The sequence below is a fragment of the Chelon labrosus genome (assembly GCF_963514085.1).
Source record: "Chelon labrosus genome assembly, chromosome: 24".
Classification (NCBI taxonomy): domain Eukaryota; kingdom Metazoa; phylum Chordata; class Actinopteri; order Mugiliformes; family Mugilidae; genus Chelon; species Chelon labrosus.
The window spans coordinates 3,875,740-3,894,712 of NC_140357.1; the positions used below are offsets into that span (position 1 = coordinate 3,875,740).

General features: G+C 38.7%; 1 protein-coding gene and 1 long non-coding RNA gene across 2 annotated transcripts; both read right to left on the minus strand.

The window, feature by feature from the left end:
• Window positions 1–2,026: 2,026 nt before the first annotated feature.
• Window positions 2,027–3,839, minus strand: LOC311509200 (uncharacterized protein). The gene is made up of 5 exons (XM_084574289.1): window positions 3,545–3,839; window positions 3,033–3,353; window positions 2,615–2,762; window positions 2,345–2,393; window positions 2,027–2,261 (listed from the first exon to the last, which is right to left on the minus strand). The coding sequence occupies exons 1-5, from the start codon at window positions 3,600–3,602 to the stop codon at window positions 2,148–2,150; spliced, it is 690 nt and encodes a 229-aa protein (XP_084430415.1). The 5' UTR covers window positions 3,603–3,839; the 3' UTR covers window positions 2,027–2,147.
• Window positions 3,840–13,095: 9,256 nt separating this feature from the next.
• On the minus strand, window positions 13,096–15,377 carry LOC311509113. Its single transcript, XR_014699797.1, has 3 exons — window positions 14,716–15,377; window positions 14,299–14,422; window positions 13,096–13,740 (listed from the first exon to the last, which is right to left on the minus strand). It is a non-coding gene; the product is annotated as an uncharacterized lncRNA (long non-coding RNA).
• Window positions 15,378–18,973: the final 3,596 nt, after the last annotated feature.

The window sequence follows — 18,973 nt, forward strand, 5'->3', positions numbered from 1 at the left end:
TTAAAGAACAGTATCTTGAAATCACTAAGAAGGCCCAAAATCTGACAGCGACGGCTCTGAATCAGGAAGCTCTGGAGGTGACTGCACATGACCATGACACAGCAGCAACTCTTGGACTCATGGGTGTTTTCCGTTCACGCCATTCATCCACCACACCTTAACAGATGGTTCAGGCAATGAGTCAGCATCTCTTTTCTTCTTTTGTAGTTCCTTAACAAAGCAAGTATTGTGGGAACAGCATCAGCCTTTCTTCTGCAATAGTCACTCATGCCCCAAGTGAGAAGAAATGGTCTTCGAAAGTAAAAGTTCTGCATTAAACATTAGCTTCATTAATGCTTTGAATACAGTAAGACTGCACATTTAACTATTAAAAACTCTGAATTAGTCTGATATACATTGTATAAAAGAAACATCCTGACAATCATGTTGTATTCCAGACATTAAAAGCAACGTTTGACTTATTAACTCAGTCGTTAACAGCGTACTCATCGTGTTCCGGAAAATGAAACCGGTCTGATCGTCGCGTGGACATCCCTGAGTGCTGACACCGACGATCTCCACAAAGCCAGCCGGTGGGAACTGATCACCTTCGACTTAGAGAACGTATGAGAAAAGATCACTGTGATCTTCTGCACAGCTTCAGCCTGATAACAGATTTTATTGCTTGTGAGCGACACCTCTTACCTTGGCGAATGTTTCACAAACGCCTCTGCACTCAGATTACGATCAACATGACAAACAGCCTGAGCTGCTTTGTGTCTAGTGTGTGTTTAGTTGTCCTCTTTACACCAAACGTGTGCAGAATACTTTGAGATAAGCGTGGTAAGAACACAGAGAAAGAGGCAGAAGCAGGACAAAACAGTTTCGGTGGTCAGGAGGCTGACGGCAAAGCACAGCGGAGGAGGAGGACTCAACCTAAATGTCAAGTGCTTCTAGAGTGCTGCCTTTGTGTGGCACCCTCTAAAGATAAAAGAAGAGCGTTTGAACGTAAAAAGAAAGCCCACTTAGACTGCACTAGAATGAGCCAATAAAGTTTTATTCGCTGGATGCAAGTCTGTCAAATGTCGCAAACAATATGTCACGAAAAGCTTGATCCATAACGTCTCTCGCTGTAGAAATTATGATTCTATTGCTGGGAGGATGGTAAGTTACCAGCACAGCTCTTTTTGTCACCTAAACCCCAAACCTTAGCCACACTATACTGTGACAGGAAGCGTAAGCCTCATCTAGTTCATCTTTAAAGCCGATGTTTTTTGTCAATCTGACACCAGTTTCCGAGCAGCCTCATTTGCCCGAGTGGCCAAGCATGAAAAGATAAACTCACCTAGCCCTCTTTGTTTCTTCAAGCGTTTCTCATTCTTCTTCATGAAGTCCTGGTGGTTTGTTTGCCACAAACCACCAGGACCGGGCGGGCGTCCCAGGGTCGTTGGCCATGTCTCTCAAGTCAGGCTTTGATTCTTGCAGCACACTTCAAACAGAGCATGAAAAGAAAAAGAGGGGCGCAAAAGATTATCATCAAGAATCAGTCAGGAATTTAGGTGTACACTACTTTTACTGAATCCCTTCTGAATGTCAAAATGCTTAATATAGACAGAATATACAGACAGTTCATAAAATGATTAAGAACACACTGCTCACAGGGGTAACCAAGGGACCCTCGGCCAAAAGCAAAGTGTTTTTGGCTTTGACGCTTTGTGTTTTAGACATGCGATGGATCTGCGACATCACGCAGGCTGCAGAGAAAGATTTAAGGTAGACGTGGGCGAGGACAGGAAGCTCAGGCAGGAAGCATGTAAACACAAAGAGTCGGGTCAAGCGTGTTTTGAACTTTAAGCGCCCAACGTTGGCCACTGACATCTCTGATCCGCTCACAGTAGGGACGACGAATGTTATTCGAGCAGCGGTTAAGAGTAAAATCATCAACATACTTCACGAGGATGCTGATAGAATTAAAAAAGAATCAACCATCCCTTAACAGATTTGCACATATTTTATTAGATTTTTTGCTGCATTAGTTTTACAACAGAGCTCCTTTAAAATGTTAGACTTACACAAAGAATTAAATACATGTAAAATAGCGTTTTTGTGTTTGTGTGCAGTGTGTTGCACAATGAAACTTTACAAAGACATTCTTAAATCAGCACGGTTTAAGTATTCAACACATTATTAGTCCTTGTTTTTAAACTGTGTATTCTTGCAGTCGCGTAAAGGCCGTTCTCCTTCTGCAAGAAGACGCTGTACGGCTCGATGGCCTCCGCTTCCTGCAAAGGAACGCGGAGATGGAAATTATTTTCGTAAAGCAGAATCGTGAGCAGTGTGAAGTTCAGAAGGTTAAACATATTACCGTGGGCAGCATCGTGTTTGGAGGACTGGTTATGGGTACCGCTGGTCTTCTGTTGGACATAGAAAAATGAATCGTTACAAATTGCTCTTCATTGTGTTAGTTTGTGAGAAAAAACACCAATATTATTGTACATATATGACTGCAAAACAAAGACCTCTCCCAAAAAGCTCAAACAGTATGATAAACAATTTGATTAAATGAAACGTAAGGCACAGAAAGTTTTAAGTACAACTAATAGAGTAACTTCATTTGATTTTATTCGTCTCTTACCCATGGTGCCTTTTTGTGTAGACAATGATGCAAACGATGATGACGATGATGCAGATGATGCAAATTACAAAGACGAACACCGTCACTCCAATATGAACATAAGAGAGAGGGATTTCTGTAGCTCTGGCCGAGTCTTCATCTTCATCCTCTTAAACGTTGAAACGTAAAAAAGATCAGAAATGTAGAACAGGTATTTAACGTTAATAACTAACGTTAGGATAGTACTCTCTGTTGAACACAGTTATCATCCAATACTGAATTACTACAATTTATATTGTTAACATTAAGTGTATTATCACATGCAGAAGTATTGGTTTAGGGGTACCACGCTTTTTAAAATAAAGCAACAGCCATATCCGTGTTGATACTACTAAACAACAGAAAATAAGCAGCAATATAGAATAAATGAATTCCTTACCTTCCACAGTGATATTCAGATGAAGAGTGTGTGTTCCACCAGGGTATGAACACTCACAGGTGTAGTTTCCACTTTCCTTTGGTGTTAAATTGATCAAGTGTAGAAACACAGTCTGATTTTCCTTCATCAGCGTGAACCTGGAGCCACATTCATGTACAAAGTCTTCTCCGTGTCGATACAGCAGACGACACTTTTCTCCACGGCTCATCTCAGTTCTATTCGTACAAATTATACTTATGATAAAGTTCACAGTCATATTGGAGCATAGTGGAGTGACATCTGATTCTTTACCAATGGTCTTCATAAGGTGCTCCTGTACACCTGCAATCAGACAATTAAAACAAAAATCAGTTCAGTATGAAACAGATTTGATGAGTTAGCATGTCCTGTACTTGAGTTTGTAAAATGCAATCAACAGAAAACACAAGAAAACACGGTGCTGTTCCCTTTAAACTCCAGAAACAAAGATCAACAGAGCAACAACGTCTTATATAAAAAGCAGTTCACGATACCTTTGCTGTCAGCGCAGTAAAGCAGAAGCAGAGCAAACCACAGTTTCCATGTGACCATAGTGGACAAGACACCGAAGCAGCAGTGCAACTGCTGGGAGTTTACAGTGTACTGTACTCTTTATGCAAGAGTAGAGCGCGCTTTACTTCAGATGCTAAAACCTCAGGTTCACAGCTTTCGCAAAGATATGGGCTGGTGTGACGTCGTTGAAAAGGAAGTGGAACATGTTTCAGTTTCTGCTTTTATGCAAATTGTGAAAGAACAAACAACCAACAATAAAAAAACATTTGGAGAAACATTTATTTATAGGCTACCACGATTCTTTTTGTTAAGGTTCAGTTTAAAAGAAAAAAAAAAAAAAGCATGGCACAACAGGTTGATGCAACACTGATGAACTGACAACTGAAAGAACCGAGGAAGAGACTACTGGTGTGTTTCATGCCAACCAGGAAGCAGCCTCTAAAGTTGGACTAAGGGGTCAGATAGTCAGACAAACCCCAATCTCAAAATCCAAGACGGCTGCTCGGCATATCAACTGTAGTAAAAAGCTGCAACAATATACTGTTTTTGTCACTTCTGTCTATGTGCGTCTCATTAAATAAGTTGTACTGTACAATTGACAGTACAATCCATCTCCTCTTTGTGTTTGTATGCGCAAAAAAAAAAAAATAGGAGGAAAAAACACAAGAACAGGAAGTCAAACAAACATGGCCGCATGAGATAAACGATATTTTCAAAATAAAACAGGAAATCAACAACAGGAAAACCCAAACCCACAAAACCTTCGCTGTCTTGTTTGGTGAAAATCAAGAAGGGTTCAGAAACTATTATATGTAACTACTCTGACAGAAAATATCACATCATAGACATCAGCTCTTCCCCTTTAAGGTGGACAAATGCCCTTCACCACAAATGGAGTGATGAATTTATGGGACTGAAGGGATAATTAATAATATATGAATTTAAAAAATTGTTCAGAGAAAGAACAACAGTCGACTTTATTTGAACAATTTATTCTTTTATTATAACTGTTATACAAGACGGTATGTTTCATTTCAAAGAGACAAAAAAATTAAATGTATGTAAAACTGTAGGAACTGTTTCGCAAAAAAAAAAAATATATACAAGTATATATGCAAAGGCTTTAGAATTTGGATCATGTCTTTCAAGCACGTTGGCGTTTGAACGGCCTCGTCTATTTCTGCATGAAGACGCTGTGCGACTCGGTGCCTTCTACTTCCTGAAACACAACACACAATCCAAACAAAGTACTTTGACGTTAAAAGGACTGGCAAAAGTTACAGGAGTAACAACATATTACCGAGTACACTGTTGTGGTTGTGTGACTGGTCGCGTGCTCCATTTCTTTTCTGTTGGGTAATTGACAAACAAAAACGAATGATTAGAAATTGTCTATTTGCTTGACTTTGCTGAATAGATACAGAAACAAAATAGATCTTAAAAAAAACAAGGGAATGTAATTACAATAAATCATAAGGAATGGCATTAGGTGCTGTCCATACAGTTATATTTTGTTTTACTATTTTAATTTCCTACCCAAGGCAAGTTTTTCTGCTGATGAATCCCAGGGTGATGCCAATGATAACAATGAATGCAGTGGCTCCAAAAACAACACAAGAGAGAGGTATCTCTGTAGAACTGGTGGACTCATCTTCATCCACTTAACGTTAAAAGGAAAATCACTATCACACATGTTCATTATCTTTAATATTGTATTACTTATGTATTATATTCTTGATATTATCATAAGTTGTTGGTCATGCATTATACCCGTTTAACAATTTAATTTCACCTCTTTTCCCTACAATACAGTGCAGACATACTGACATTGACACTTCCACACTGGAAAATAACCGAACACATAAACATGTGGAATCAATTTTACTGAATAAACGAATCCCTTACCTTCTACAGTGATACTCAGATGAAGAGTGTGTGTTCCACCACGATACGAACACTCACAGGTGCAGTTTCCACTTTCTTTTGGTGTTAAATTGATCAAGTGTAGAAACACAGTCTGATTTTCCTCCATCAGTGTGAACTTGGAGTCACATTCATGTACAAAGTCTTGACCATGTAGATACAGCAGATGACACTCTTCTCCACGGCTCATCTCAGTTCTAATCTTACAAACTATAAATGTGATAATACTCTCAGTCGTATTGGTGCATAGTGGGGTGACATCTGGTTCTTTACCAGCGGTCTTCACAAGGTGCTCCTGTACAGCTGCAATCAGACAATTAAAACAGAAATCGAATTTGATGAGTGCTGTATCTAAAGAAAACGACAAACGACATTTCATTAGAATAAGCAAAATACAGAAAATATTCAGATGCTCTCCTTAAACCCAAGAAAGGAAGAGTAAGACAGACTCACAGGACAAGATTGTAATAAAGTATAAATTATAGTATAAAAATGGTTCTTTCGAAATACCTTTGCTGTCAGTACAAAACATTAGCCGCAGAAGTAGAACAAACCACAGTTTACCTCCTCCACTCATACTGGTAATGAGATCTAAATAACAATGAGGCTCCTGCTGTTAGTGAGCAGTGTATTGTAGTTCATAGGCGAAGGCACACACAACCCTCTGCACTTTACTGCTGCCAAAACCTCAGATACGTGGCTTTTGCGAAAGTATGAGCTGATGTGAGCGTCTCAAACAAGGTCTCAACATGTGCAGGACTTACTGTTTAACTAAAGACCTTCACCCCAAACGAAGACCGCTGAATCACCACAGGAGAAATTAAATGGACGACTAAACGCCTCTATAAAGGAACACAAAGATGCATGCAGTGCTGACACTCCTGGCTTCTGTGAAGGCGTGTGCCAGCATTTTGCAGGCCATACTGTGCCATTTATGCAGCTACATCCCAAGTTAGAGCAGGCACAAAGATTCACATGAGCAGAAGTCATTACTGAGATATTTCAATGGGCTGAAGGGAAATCAAATCATCCTTCTTTCAGCAACTTTCCTCTGCAGCACCTTTGGGCACAGGATACTATGTACTAAACATGATGATTTCTAGACCAGTCTCCAACTAGCATAAAGAACCACGTACATTTCTGTGAAAAATTTTGCACAAGTTCATCATTTACCATGCCCACCAGAAAAAACAACCGGATTAACAGAAACAAAAAAAGACATAAGGTAGGTTTTGCACAACAACTCAGATGTCAGCACTCAACATCTGAAGAACCTCTGCTGAAATGTGAGACTGCCAACAGACCACAGCAACTTCCGTCACGGCCAAAGGACAAATTCAAAGCTGCTGTGAACTTTAAAACCACGCTTAATGTTCATCAGTGTAAAAATCTTTCACATGCACTTTCTTGGCTTAGTTAAGATATGGAGGGTTTCCAAACACTAATAGAGACACAAATAAAACCAAAGACACTCATTTTGTGTATGTTCATTTGTTTAATGCCTGTATTTTTCATATACAGTATATTTAAAACTTTAAGAAGTAGAAGCCAATTATCAATTTTAAGCCAATGGCTGGATCCTAAGTCGTCTTTCTGTGCAGTGTCGTGGTAACTGGACCTTACTAATAGTGATTTCTTCTAACTAATAACTTCCTTAGGCTCCACCATTCAGAGAAACCACAACAATTAATAGAAAAAAAAAACACAATGCACATTTTAGTCAACACCATGGTACTCATGTCTGGTCAGTTTGAGGGTCTTTCCTAATCAGCAATCTCAGTCTGCAGCCAGTATCAGCAATAAAGTTGAACATTTCAAAACTGTCATCATATATCTGAGATATATCTTGACACTTGGGTTAAATGTTTTCATAGATTTCACACTTATGGTCAGTCTCCCTTTCAGTTCTTGCACCAAATTGGTAGTGGCTTTATAGTAGCTGGCTGAAGTTGTCTTGATGGCACCTCGAGGATATGGTCTGGTAGACGTCACTATCTGGTTGCCTGAGACTTGTGTATTGGTCATCTGGGTTGTCTTCATTCTAAAAAAAAAAAAAAAAAAAAAAAATTTGCGAAACAGCCTGGCACCCTGAAGGCTATAGGTAATCAGTATACAGTATATAAAACTGCACGCAGTAAACAGACTACATACTGAGTTGTAAAGTTTCAAACAGAATAACGTGCACTGAAGGGGGTTTCACTTACAGATAATGCAGATGGACTTGACCTTGTATGATTTCTGAAAACAAGAGGGGATACTGGAGTTATATTTGTAGATATCAGTGAAACAACAACAGGATAAACTGCTTGGACAAGCTACAGCTGATGCAGCAATTTGTAAAATGATTCTCAATGTGTGTGTGTGTTTATAAGTCACGACCGGGGTTTTAACAACCTTAAAAATAACAACAGATCAGAGGCCGATCAGAGGTAACATACTATCAGATCCATTTTATTCTCTGCAAAAACACTCCCACTGTAAGAAAACTGTTGAATATTCTAAATTAAAGCGTTTTTCCTCAATATACTGTTAAAAGGGAAATACTGTTTTTGGACCTTATTTCTGGCACAAAATACGATTGTTTACTCACCCATATAACTTTGGTGTCATTTAAAGTCATTCCGAAGATATTTCGATCCAGCAGAGTGCCATGTATATCCATATAGTGGGAGTGAATGGGGCACCGAAACGCAGCCTCAAAATAACGTATTATCTGCCGCGAAACTCGTTCATTTCACCAATATTTTGTTATTATACGCTAATGCTATTCCCTGTTGAGTCCGGAGTTACCTGTTGTCTATTTGCGGAAGTGCAGCAGTTTGTTGTTCTTTGGTCAGCTGTTCCTCTCTCTGCCTCCGCATCCTCCTTTCAACGAGCTCCTCATCCGTATACTCTGGCTCAAAACGGTAAGGACGTCCATCATAAACAAAGTCGTCATCCACAATCTCAGAATCGTAAAAATATTCAGCCATGTTGCAAAAAAATAGCAGTAGCAAATTACAGGTAAACAAGCCGGGATGACATCATCTGGGTCAGAAGTTAGTAGGTCAATCTACAGACCCCGGATGATGATAACAGGTAACTCCAGGGTCAACAGGGAATAGCACTAGCGTATCATAACAAAATATTGGTGAAATGAACGAGTTTCGCGGCAGATAATGCGTTATTTAGAGGCTGCATTTCGGTGCCCTAGTCACTCCCACTATACGGATATACGCGGCGCGCTGCTGAATCAAAATATCAGCCGAACGACTCCAAATGACACCGATGTTATATGGGTGAGTAAACGATCTTATTTTATGGCAGAAATAAGGTCCAGGTTGTAAAAAAAAACGGTAATTCCCCTTTAACACCATCTGCCACCATTTTAAGGACTAGGATGTGGTAACATCTAGTGGTTGTGTGACTGGTCATGAGGTCCATTTCTTCTCTGTTGGGTAATTGACAGACAAGAACAAATTATAAGAAATTGTCTATTTGCTTGACTTTCCTGAACATATACAGAAACAAATTAGATCTTTTTGTTTTACTATTTTAATTTCCTACCCAAGGCAAGTATTTCTGTTGATAAATCCCAGGATGACACCAATGATAATGACGAAAGCAGTGGCTCAAAAAACATTAGAGGTATCTCTGTAGAACTGGTGGACTCTTCATCTACTATTATTATCATAAGTTGTTGGTCATGCATTATAACCGTTTTTGATGATTTCATTTCACCTTTTTTCCCTACAATACAGTGTAGACACGTTGATATTGATGTTGCCACCCTGGAGAATAACTACAGTAACACATAAACATGTGAAATCAATTTTACTTTCCCGTTAGTTTGTGAGAAAAAGCCCCAATATTATACAGTATATAAACGACTGTAAACAAAGACCTCTCCCAAAAAGCTCAAAACAATTTGATTAAATGAAACATAAGGTACACAAAGTTTTAAGTACTATTAATAAAGTAACTTCATTTGATTTTATCCATCTCTTACCCATGGTGTCCTTTTGTGTACACAAATCCCAGGATGACGCAAGTTACAAAGACGAACACCGTCACTCCAATATAAACATAAGAGAGAGGGATTTCTGTAGCTCTGGCCGAGTCTTCATCTTCATCCTCTTAAATGTTGAAATGTAAAAAAGATCAGAAATGTAGAACAGGTATTTAACATTAATAAAAAACATTAGGATAGTACTCTCTGTTGAACACAGTTATCATCCAATACTGAATTACTACAATTTATACTGTTAATATTAAGTGTATTATCACAAGCAGAAGTATTGGTTTAGGTGAACCACGCTTTTTAAAATAAAGCAACAGCCATATCCATGTTGATACTACTAAACAACAGAAAATAAGCAGCATTATATAAAATACATTAATATTATAAAACAGATTAATCCCTTACCTTCCACAGTGATATTCAGATGAAGAGTGTGTGTTCCACCAGTATATGAACACTCACAGATGTAGTTTCCACTTTCCTTTGGTGTTAAATTGATCAAGTGTAGAAACAGTCTGATTTTCCTTCATCAGCGTGAACCTGGAGTCACATTCATGTACAAAGTCTTCTCCGTGTCGATACAGCAGACGACACTTTTCTCCACGGCTCATCTCAGTTCTATTCGTACAAATTATACTTATGATAAAGTTCCCAGTATTATTGGAGCATAGTGGAGTGACATCTGCTTCTTTACCAATGGTCTTCATAAGGTGCTCCTGTAGCCCTGCAATCAGACAATTAAAACAGAAATCGAATTTGATGAGTGCTGTATATAATCGGCAAACATTTCATTAGAATAAGCAAAATACAGAAAATATTCAGACGCTCTCTTTAAACCAAAGAAAAGAAAAGTAAGACAGACTCACAGGACAAGATTACAATATATAGTATAAAAATGGTTCTTTCGAAATACCTTTGCTGTCAGTACAAAACATTAGTTGCAGAAGTAGAACAAACCACAGTTTACCTCCTCCACTCATACTGGTAATGAGATCTAATCAACAATGAGGCTCCTGCTGTTAGTGAGCAGTGTATTGTAGTTCATAGGCGTAGGCACACACAACCCTTTGCACTTTACTGCTGCCAAAACCTCAGATTCGCACCTTTTGCGGAAGTATGAGGTGACGTGAGGGTCTCAAACAAGCATGTGCAGGACTTACTGTTTAACTAATGACCTTCACCCAAAAGGAAGACAATTATATCACCACAGGGCTCTATAAAGAACACAAAGATGCATGCAGCGCTGAGAATCCTGGCTTCTGTGAAGGCGTGTGCCAGCATTTTGCAGGCCATACTGTGCCATTTATGCAGCTACATCCCAAGTTAGAGCAGGCACAAAGATGCACATGAGCAGAAGTCATTACTGAGATATTTTAATGGGCTGAAGGGAAATCAAATCATCCTTCTTTCTGCAACTTTCCTCTGCAGCAAGTTCATCATTTACCATGCCCACCAGAATAAACAACCACATTAATAGAAACTGAAAAAGACATAAGGTAGGTTTTGCACAGCCACTCTGACGTCAGCACTCAAGATCTGAAGAACCTCTGCTGAAGTGTGACACTGCCAACAGACCACAGCAACTTCCGTCACGGCCAAAGGACAAATTCAAAGCTGCTGTGAACTTTAAAACCACGCTTAATGTTCATCAATGGAAAAATCTTTGACATGCACTTTCTTGGCTTAGTTAAGATATGGAGGGTTTCCAAACACTAATAGAGACACAAATAAAACCAAAGACACTCATTTTGTGTATGTTCATTTGTTTAATGCCTGTATATTTCACAATTAGGTGTTATAACTGCTATAAACTGTTATCATATATCTGAGATATATCTTGACACTTGGTGTAGTGACTTGTTCTTATCAAAATAAAACAACAAAACGAATCTAAGCCACTGAGGGGCTGCTGTACTGGTACTTGGAAGTAGTTGACGCGTCGTCTTCCGGGTCCAATGAATGAATTAAACACGAGCGTCGTATGCGGTCACCAACTGTTTATTCCTGGTTTGCGCTCTTTAACAAATAAGCGACCTCAGCCGAACTGTACACACACTTACATTAAGTTTGTAACTTGAGTGTAAAATCAAACCAAAGGCTCACATGTTTGTCACAACGCAAAAACAAAAGACGACGACGACGGTCAAAAACTGTGTGCTTCCACAGTCAGCAGCACACCTGCTGAGTAATTACCTGCTGGTCTATTTAACAAGTTCCTGCACACACAGTACACAGCGCCATCTACTGTGGCTTACAGGCGTTACACAAAAAATAAACACAAATACACATATAAACCAACAAAATGACTCTAACACTTGGGTTAAATGTTTTCATAGATTTCACACTTATGGTCAGCCTCCCTTTCCGTTCTTCTATTCAGTTCTTGCACCAAATTGGTAGTGGCTTTATAGTAGCTGGCTGAATTTGTCTTCTTGACATGTGCTTTGTCTTGATGGCATGTCGGGTATATGGCCTGGTAGAGGTCACTATCTGGTTGCCTGAGACTTGTGTATTGGTCATGTGGGTTGTCTTCATTCTATAAAAAAAAAAAGTTTGCAAAATAATATCAATCATTAATATGAATGAAATTACCAGTAGCTTAGTTATAAACTACAGTAAGCTCAGTAAATGAATTCTAAGCCTGGCACCCTGAAGGCTACAGGTAATCTATAAAGAATTAATTAAAAACACATAGATAATGCCATTTAATAAAATATTAACATTAAATTAGGCTGAAACCTTCTGCACATGTGCAAAAGTGGCCACTTTAAAAGGCACAGTTGCTTATTCTTGATGAAAAGTATCTCCCCTACATAGCGCAAACCGCTTCTCATATGGTTCAAATTCATACAGGGAAGGACAAACGCATTGTTTTCAGCTTACTTAAACATTCAGAAGGGCATATATAACGGACATTTAGATTTTTTTTTAGAAATCGCTACTTCCTTGTCATTTTAACACCTTATACCATGTGTGAAAACAGTTATCATGTCATTCCTGGTTGAACTGAGGTCATTTTTAGGTGACTATCGTTACCAGATAGGAGATTTCCTAAATGAATCTGGAATACATATCTTTCTGCAGATGTTATTATGTATCTTGGGCTAAGACCACAACCTAAATATCTACAAATGAATGTACAGTATATAAAACTGCACGTAATAAACAGACTATATACTGAGTTGTAAAGTTTCAAACAGAATAACGTGCACTGAAGGGGGTTTCACTTACAGATAATGCAGATGGACTTGACCTTGTATGATTTCTGAAAACAAGAGGGGATATTGGAGTTATATTTGTACATATCAGTGAAACAACAACAGGATAAACTGCTTGGACAAGCTACAGCTGATGCAGCAATTTATAAAATGATTCTCAATGTGTGTGTTTATAAGTCACTACCAGGATTTTAACAACCTTAAAAATAACAACAAATCAGAGGTAACATACTATCAGATCCATTTTATTCTCTGCAAAAAATTCCTATTATAGCAAGAAACTTGTTCATTTCACCAATATTTTGTTATTATATGCTAGTTCCAGTCCCTGTTGAGTCCAGAGTTACCTGTTGTCTATTTGCGGAAGTGCAGCAGTTAGTTGTTCTTTGGTCAGCTGTTCCTCTCTTTGCCTCTGCATCCTCCTTTCAACGAGCTCCTCATCCGTATACTCTGGCTCAAAACGGTAAGGACGTACATCATAAACAAAGTCGTCGTCCACAACCTCAGATTCGTAAAAATATTCAGCCGTGTTGCAAAAAACTAGCGGTAGCAAATTGCAGGTAAACAAGCCGGCAGTCGCAGTGCGCGTGGTGCTCAGAGATGACATCATCCAGGTCAGAAGTTAGGTTAATCTACAGACCCCGGATGATGATAACAGGTAACTCTGGACTCAACGGGGAATAGCACTAGCGTATCATAACAAAATATTGGTGAAATGAACGAGTTACGCGGCAGATAATGCGTTATTTAGAGGCTACGTTTCGGTGCCCCAGTCACTCCCACTATATGGATATACGCAGTGCTCCGCTGAATGGAAATATCAGCCGAACGACTCCAAATGACACCAAAGTTATATGGGTGAGTAAACGATCTCCATTTTTTATGGCAGAAATAAGGTCCAGGTTGTCAAAAAAAAACAACAAAAAAAAAAAACAACGGTAATTCCCCTTTAACACCAGCTGCCTCCATTTTAAGGACTACGATGTGGTAACATCTAGTGGTGGTTGTGTGACTGGTCATGAGGTCCATTTCTTCTCTGTTGGGTAATTGACAGACAAAAACGAATTATTAGAAACTGTCTATTTGCTTGACTTTGCTGAATAGATACAGGAGCAAAGTAGGTTTTTTTTGTTTTACAATTTTAATTTCCTGCCCAAGGCAAGTTTTTCTGTTGATAAATCCCAGGATGACGCCAATGATAATGACGAACGCAGTGGCTCAAAAAACATTAGAGGTATCTCTGTAGAACTGATGGACTCTTCATCTACTATTATTATTATCGTAAGTTGTTGGTCATGCATTATGCCCGTTATTGATGATTTCAATTCACCTTTTTTCCCTACAATACAGTGCAGACATACTGATACTGATGTTACCACCCTGGAAAATAACTACAGTAACGCATAAACATGTGAAATCAATTTTACTTTCCTGTTAGTTTATGAGAAAAAGCACCAATATCACAAAGTATATAAACGACTGCAAAGACCTCTCCCAAAAAGCTCAAAACTGTTTGATTAAATGAAACATAAGGTACACAAAGTTTTAAGTACTATTAATAAAGTAACTTCATTTGATTTTATCCGTCTCTTACCCATGGTGTCCTTTTGTGTAGACAAATCCCAGGATGATGCAAGTTACAAAGACGAACACCGTCACTCCAATATAAACATAAGAGAGAGGGATTTCTGTAGCTCTGGCCAAGTCTTCATCTTCATCTGCTTAAACGTTGAAATGTAAAAAAGATCAGAAATGTAGAACAGGTATTTAACATTAATAACTAACATTAGGATAGTACTCTCTGTTGAACACAGTTATCATCCAATACTGAATTACTACAATTTATACTGTTAATATTAAGTGTATTATCACATGCAGAAGTATTGGTTTCGGTGTACCACGCTTTTTAAAATAAAGCAACAGCCATATCCATGTTGATACTACGAAACAACAGAAAATAAGCAGCAATATATAAAATATGTCAATCTTATAGAATAAATGAATTATTTACCTTCCACAGTGATATTCAGATGAAGTGTGTGTGTTCCACCATTATATACACACTCACAAGTGTAGTTTCCACTTTCCTTTGGTGTTAAATTGATCAAGTGTAGAAACACAGTCTGATTTTCCTTCATCAGCGTGAACCTGGAGCCACATTCATGTACAAAGTCTTCTTCATGTAGGCACAGACGACACTCTTCTCCACGGCTCATCTCAGTTCTAATCGTACAAACTATAAACAAGATAGAGTTCACATTTATATTGGAGCATAGTGGAGTGACATCTGCTTCTTTACCAATAGTCTTCCACACAAGGTGGTCCTGTGGCCCTGCAATCAGACAATTAAAACACAAATCAAATTTGATGAGTGATGTATATAATCGGCAAACATTTCATACAGTATATAGTATAAAAATGGTTCTTTCGAAATACCTTTGCTGTCAGTACAAAACATTAGTTGCAGAAGTAGAACAAACCACAGTTTACCTCCTCCACTCATACTTGTAATGAGATCTAAGCAACAATGAGGCTCCTGCTGTTAGTGAGCAGTGTATTGTAGTTCATAGGCGTAGGCACACACAACCCTCTGCATTTTACTGCTGCCAAAACCTCAGATTCGCACCTTTTGCGGAAGTATGAGGTGACATGAGGGTCTCAAACAAGCATGTGCAGGACTTACTGTTTAACTAACGACCTTCACCCCAAACAAAGACTGCTGTATCACCACTGGAGAAATTAAATGGGTGACTAAACCTCTCTATAAGGAACACAAAAATGCATGCAGCACTGAGACTCCTGGCTTGTGTGAAAGGCGTGTGCCAGCATTTTGCAGGCCACACTGTGCCATTTATGCAGCTACATCCCACGTTAGAGCAGGCACAAAGATGCACATGAGCAGAAGTCATTACTGAGATATTTCAATGGGCTGAAGGGAAATCAAATCATCCTTCTTTCTGCAACTTTCCTCTGCAGCACTTTTGGGCACATGATACTATGTACTAAACATGATGATTTCTAGACCAGTCTCCAACTAGCATAAAGAACCACGTGCATTTCTGTGCAAAACTTTGCACGAGTTCATTATTTACCATGCCCACCAGAAAAAAACAACCGCATTAACAGAAACAAAAATAGAAATAAGGTAGGTTTTGCACAGCACCTCTGATGTCAGCACTCAATGTCTGAAGAACAACTGCTGAAGTGTGGCAGACCACAGCTACTTCCGTCACGGCCAAAGGACAAATTCAAAGCTGCTGTGAACTTTAAAACCACGCTTAATGTTCATCAATGGAAAAATCTTTGACATGCACTTTCTTGGCTTAGTTAAGATATGGAGGGTTTCCAAACACTAATAGAGACACAAATAAAACCAAAGACACTCATTTTGTGTATGTTCATTTGTTTAATGCCTGTATATTTCATAATTAGGTGTTATAACTTTAAGAAGTAGAAGCCAATTATCAATTTTAAGCCAATGGCTGGATTCTAAGTCTTCTTTCTGTGCAGTGTCGTGGTAACTGGACCTTACTAATAGTGATTTCTTCTAACTAATAACTTCCTTAGGCGTCACCATTCAGAGAAACCACAACAATTAATAGAAAAAACAACAACAACAAAAAACACATTGCACATTTTAGTCAACACCATGGTACCCATGACTGGTCAGTTTGAGGGTCTTTAATAATCAGCAATCTCAGTCTGCAGCCAGTATCAGCAATAAAGTTGGACATTTCAAAACTGTCATCATATATCTGACATATATCTTGACACCTGGGTTAAATGTTTTCATAGATTTCACACTGATGGTCAGTCACCCTTTCAATTCTTCTATTCAGTTCTTGCACCAAATTGGTAGTGGCTTTATAGGAGCTGGCTGAAGTTATCGTCTTGACATGTGCTTTGTCTTGATGGCATGTCGGGTATATGGCCTGGTAGACGTCACTATCTGGTTGCCTGAGGCTTGTGTATTGGTCATGTGGGTTGTCTTCATTCTAAATAATAAAAACAAAGTTTGCAAAATAATATCAATCATTAATATGAATGAAATTACCAGTAGCTTGGTTATAAACTACAGTAAGCTCAGAAAATGAATTCACAGCTTGGCACCCTGAAGGCTACAGGTGATCTATAAAGAATTAATTAAAAACACAGATGATGCCATTTAATAAAATGTTAACATTAAATTAGGCTGAAAACAGGCAACACAATCTAACTGTTGTGAAAATCTGACTCATACTAAAACCAAACCTATTTCTTTTTTCAGCACTGACCCTCAAAAACCCCTGCACATGTGCAAAAGTGGCACAGTTATTTTTGATGTAAAGTATCTCCCCCACTTCTCATATGGTTCAGGGAAAGACAAAAGCATTGTTTTCAGCTTACTTAATCATTCAGAAGGGCATATGACGGACATTTTGATTTCTCAGAAATCGCCACTTCCTTGTCATTTTAACACCTTATACCAGTGACTTTCAAAGTGGGGGTCGCAGCCCCCTGTGGAGCCGCCAGGGGGCGCTAAGGGGCCTCAGAAAATTGGAGGGAAGATAAGAAAAAACAAATTCTAAAATAAAAAAAAAATCTAATTATTTTTCCATCAACATTATTATAAAACATAATGTAATGAATTTAATCTAATCATTATCATAATCTGTGTAGACCTGGCGGTTTGCACCATTTATCAAGCTGCTTTGCTCCTCAAGATATCGCGTAGCTCGTGCAAAATGGACAGGTTTTTGAGATGAAAGAGGCCAAAGGAACAGACCAACAGCCCTGCTGTGGAGGACACTGTTGAAAAAAAGCATACAAACCCCTGGCTAACTATAATCTGAAAATATGAGGCAGCACTTATGATAGACAAATGTAATGGTTATTGAATAGTAAATAAAAGTAAGAAATGTTTCTTTACATATTTTGTAGCATTGTCTTTGGGTTTGCAAAGGGGGTCCCCGGCCAGAAGCTAATGCTGTTTGGGGGGCCTTGGCATGGAAAAGTTTGTGAACCCCTGTCTCATACCATGTGTGAAAACAGTTATCATGTCATTCCTGGTTGAACTGAGGTCATTTTTAGGTGACTATCGTTACCAGATAGGAGATTTCCTAAATTAATCTGGAATGCATATCTTTACTGCCGCAGATGTTATTATGTTGCTTGGGATAAGACCACAAGCTAAATATCTATATTCAAATGTACAGTACATAAAATTGCACGTGGTAAACAGACTTCATACTGAGTTGTAAAGTTTAAAACAGAATACGGTGCACTGAAGGGGGTTTCACTTACAGATAATGCAGACTGACTTGACCTTGTATGATTTCTGAAAACAAGAGGGGATATTGGAGTTATATTTGTAGATATCAGTGAAACAACAACAGGATAAACTGCTTGGACAAGCTACAGCTGATGCAGCAATTTATAAAATGATTCTCAATGTGTGTGTGTTTACAAGTCACTACCAGGGTTTTAACAACCTTAAAAATAACAACAGATCAGAGGCCGATCAGAGGTAACATACTATCAGATCCATTTTTTCTCTGCAAAAAGACTCCTATTATAGCAAGAAAACTGTTGAATATTCTAAATTACAGCGTTTTTCCTCAATATACTGTTAAAGGGGAAATACTGTTTTTTACAACCTGGACCTTATTTCTGGCACAAAATATGATCATTTACTCGCCCACATAACTTTGGTTTCATTTGGAGTCGTTCAGAAGATATTTAGATCCAGCAGAGCGGCGTGTATATCCATATAGTGGGAGTAACTGGGGCACCGAAACGCAGCCTCTAAATAACACATTATCCGCCACGAAACTCGTTCATTTCACCAATGTTTTGTTATGATACACTAGTTCTATTCCCTGTTGAGTCCGGAGTTACCTGTTGTCTATTTGCGGAAGTGAAGCAGTTTATTGTTCTTTGGTCAGCTGTTCCTCTCTCTGCCTCTGCATCCTCCTTTCAACGAGCTCCTCATCCCGTATACTCTGGCTCAAAACGGTAAGGACGTCCATCATAAACAAAGTCGTCGTCCACAACCTCAGATTCGTAAAAATATTCAGCCATGTTGCAAAAAACTAGCAGCAGCAAACTACAGGTAAACAAGCCGGCGGTCGCAGTGCGCGCAGCGCTCAGAGATGACATCATCCAGGTCAGAAGTTAGTAGGTCAATCTACAGACCCCGGATGATGATAACAGGTAACTCCGGACTCAACGGGGAATAGCACTAGCATATCATAACAAAATATTGGTGAAATGAACGAGTTTCACGGCAG

Bases quoted from the DNA above. Each gene is read 5' to 3' on its own strand.
- LOC311509200 (XM_084574289.1), bottom strand. From the start codon at position 3,602: ATGGTCACATGGAAACTGTGGTTTGCTCTGCTTCTGCTTTACTGCGCT. The intron at 2,763-3,032 runs GTAAGGAATTCA...TCAACGTTTAAG, and splicing joins TCTGAATATCACTGTGGAAG to AGGATGAAGATGAAGACTCG. The intron at 2,394-2,614 runs GTAAGAGACGAA...TATGTCCAACAG, and splicing joins TACACAAAAAGGCACCATGG to AAGACCAGCGGTACCCATAA.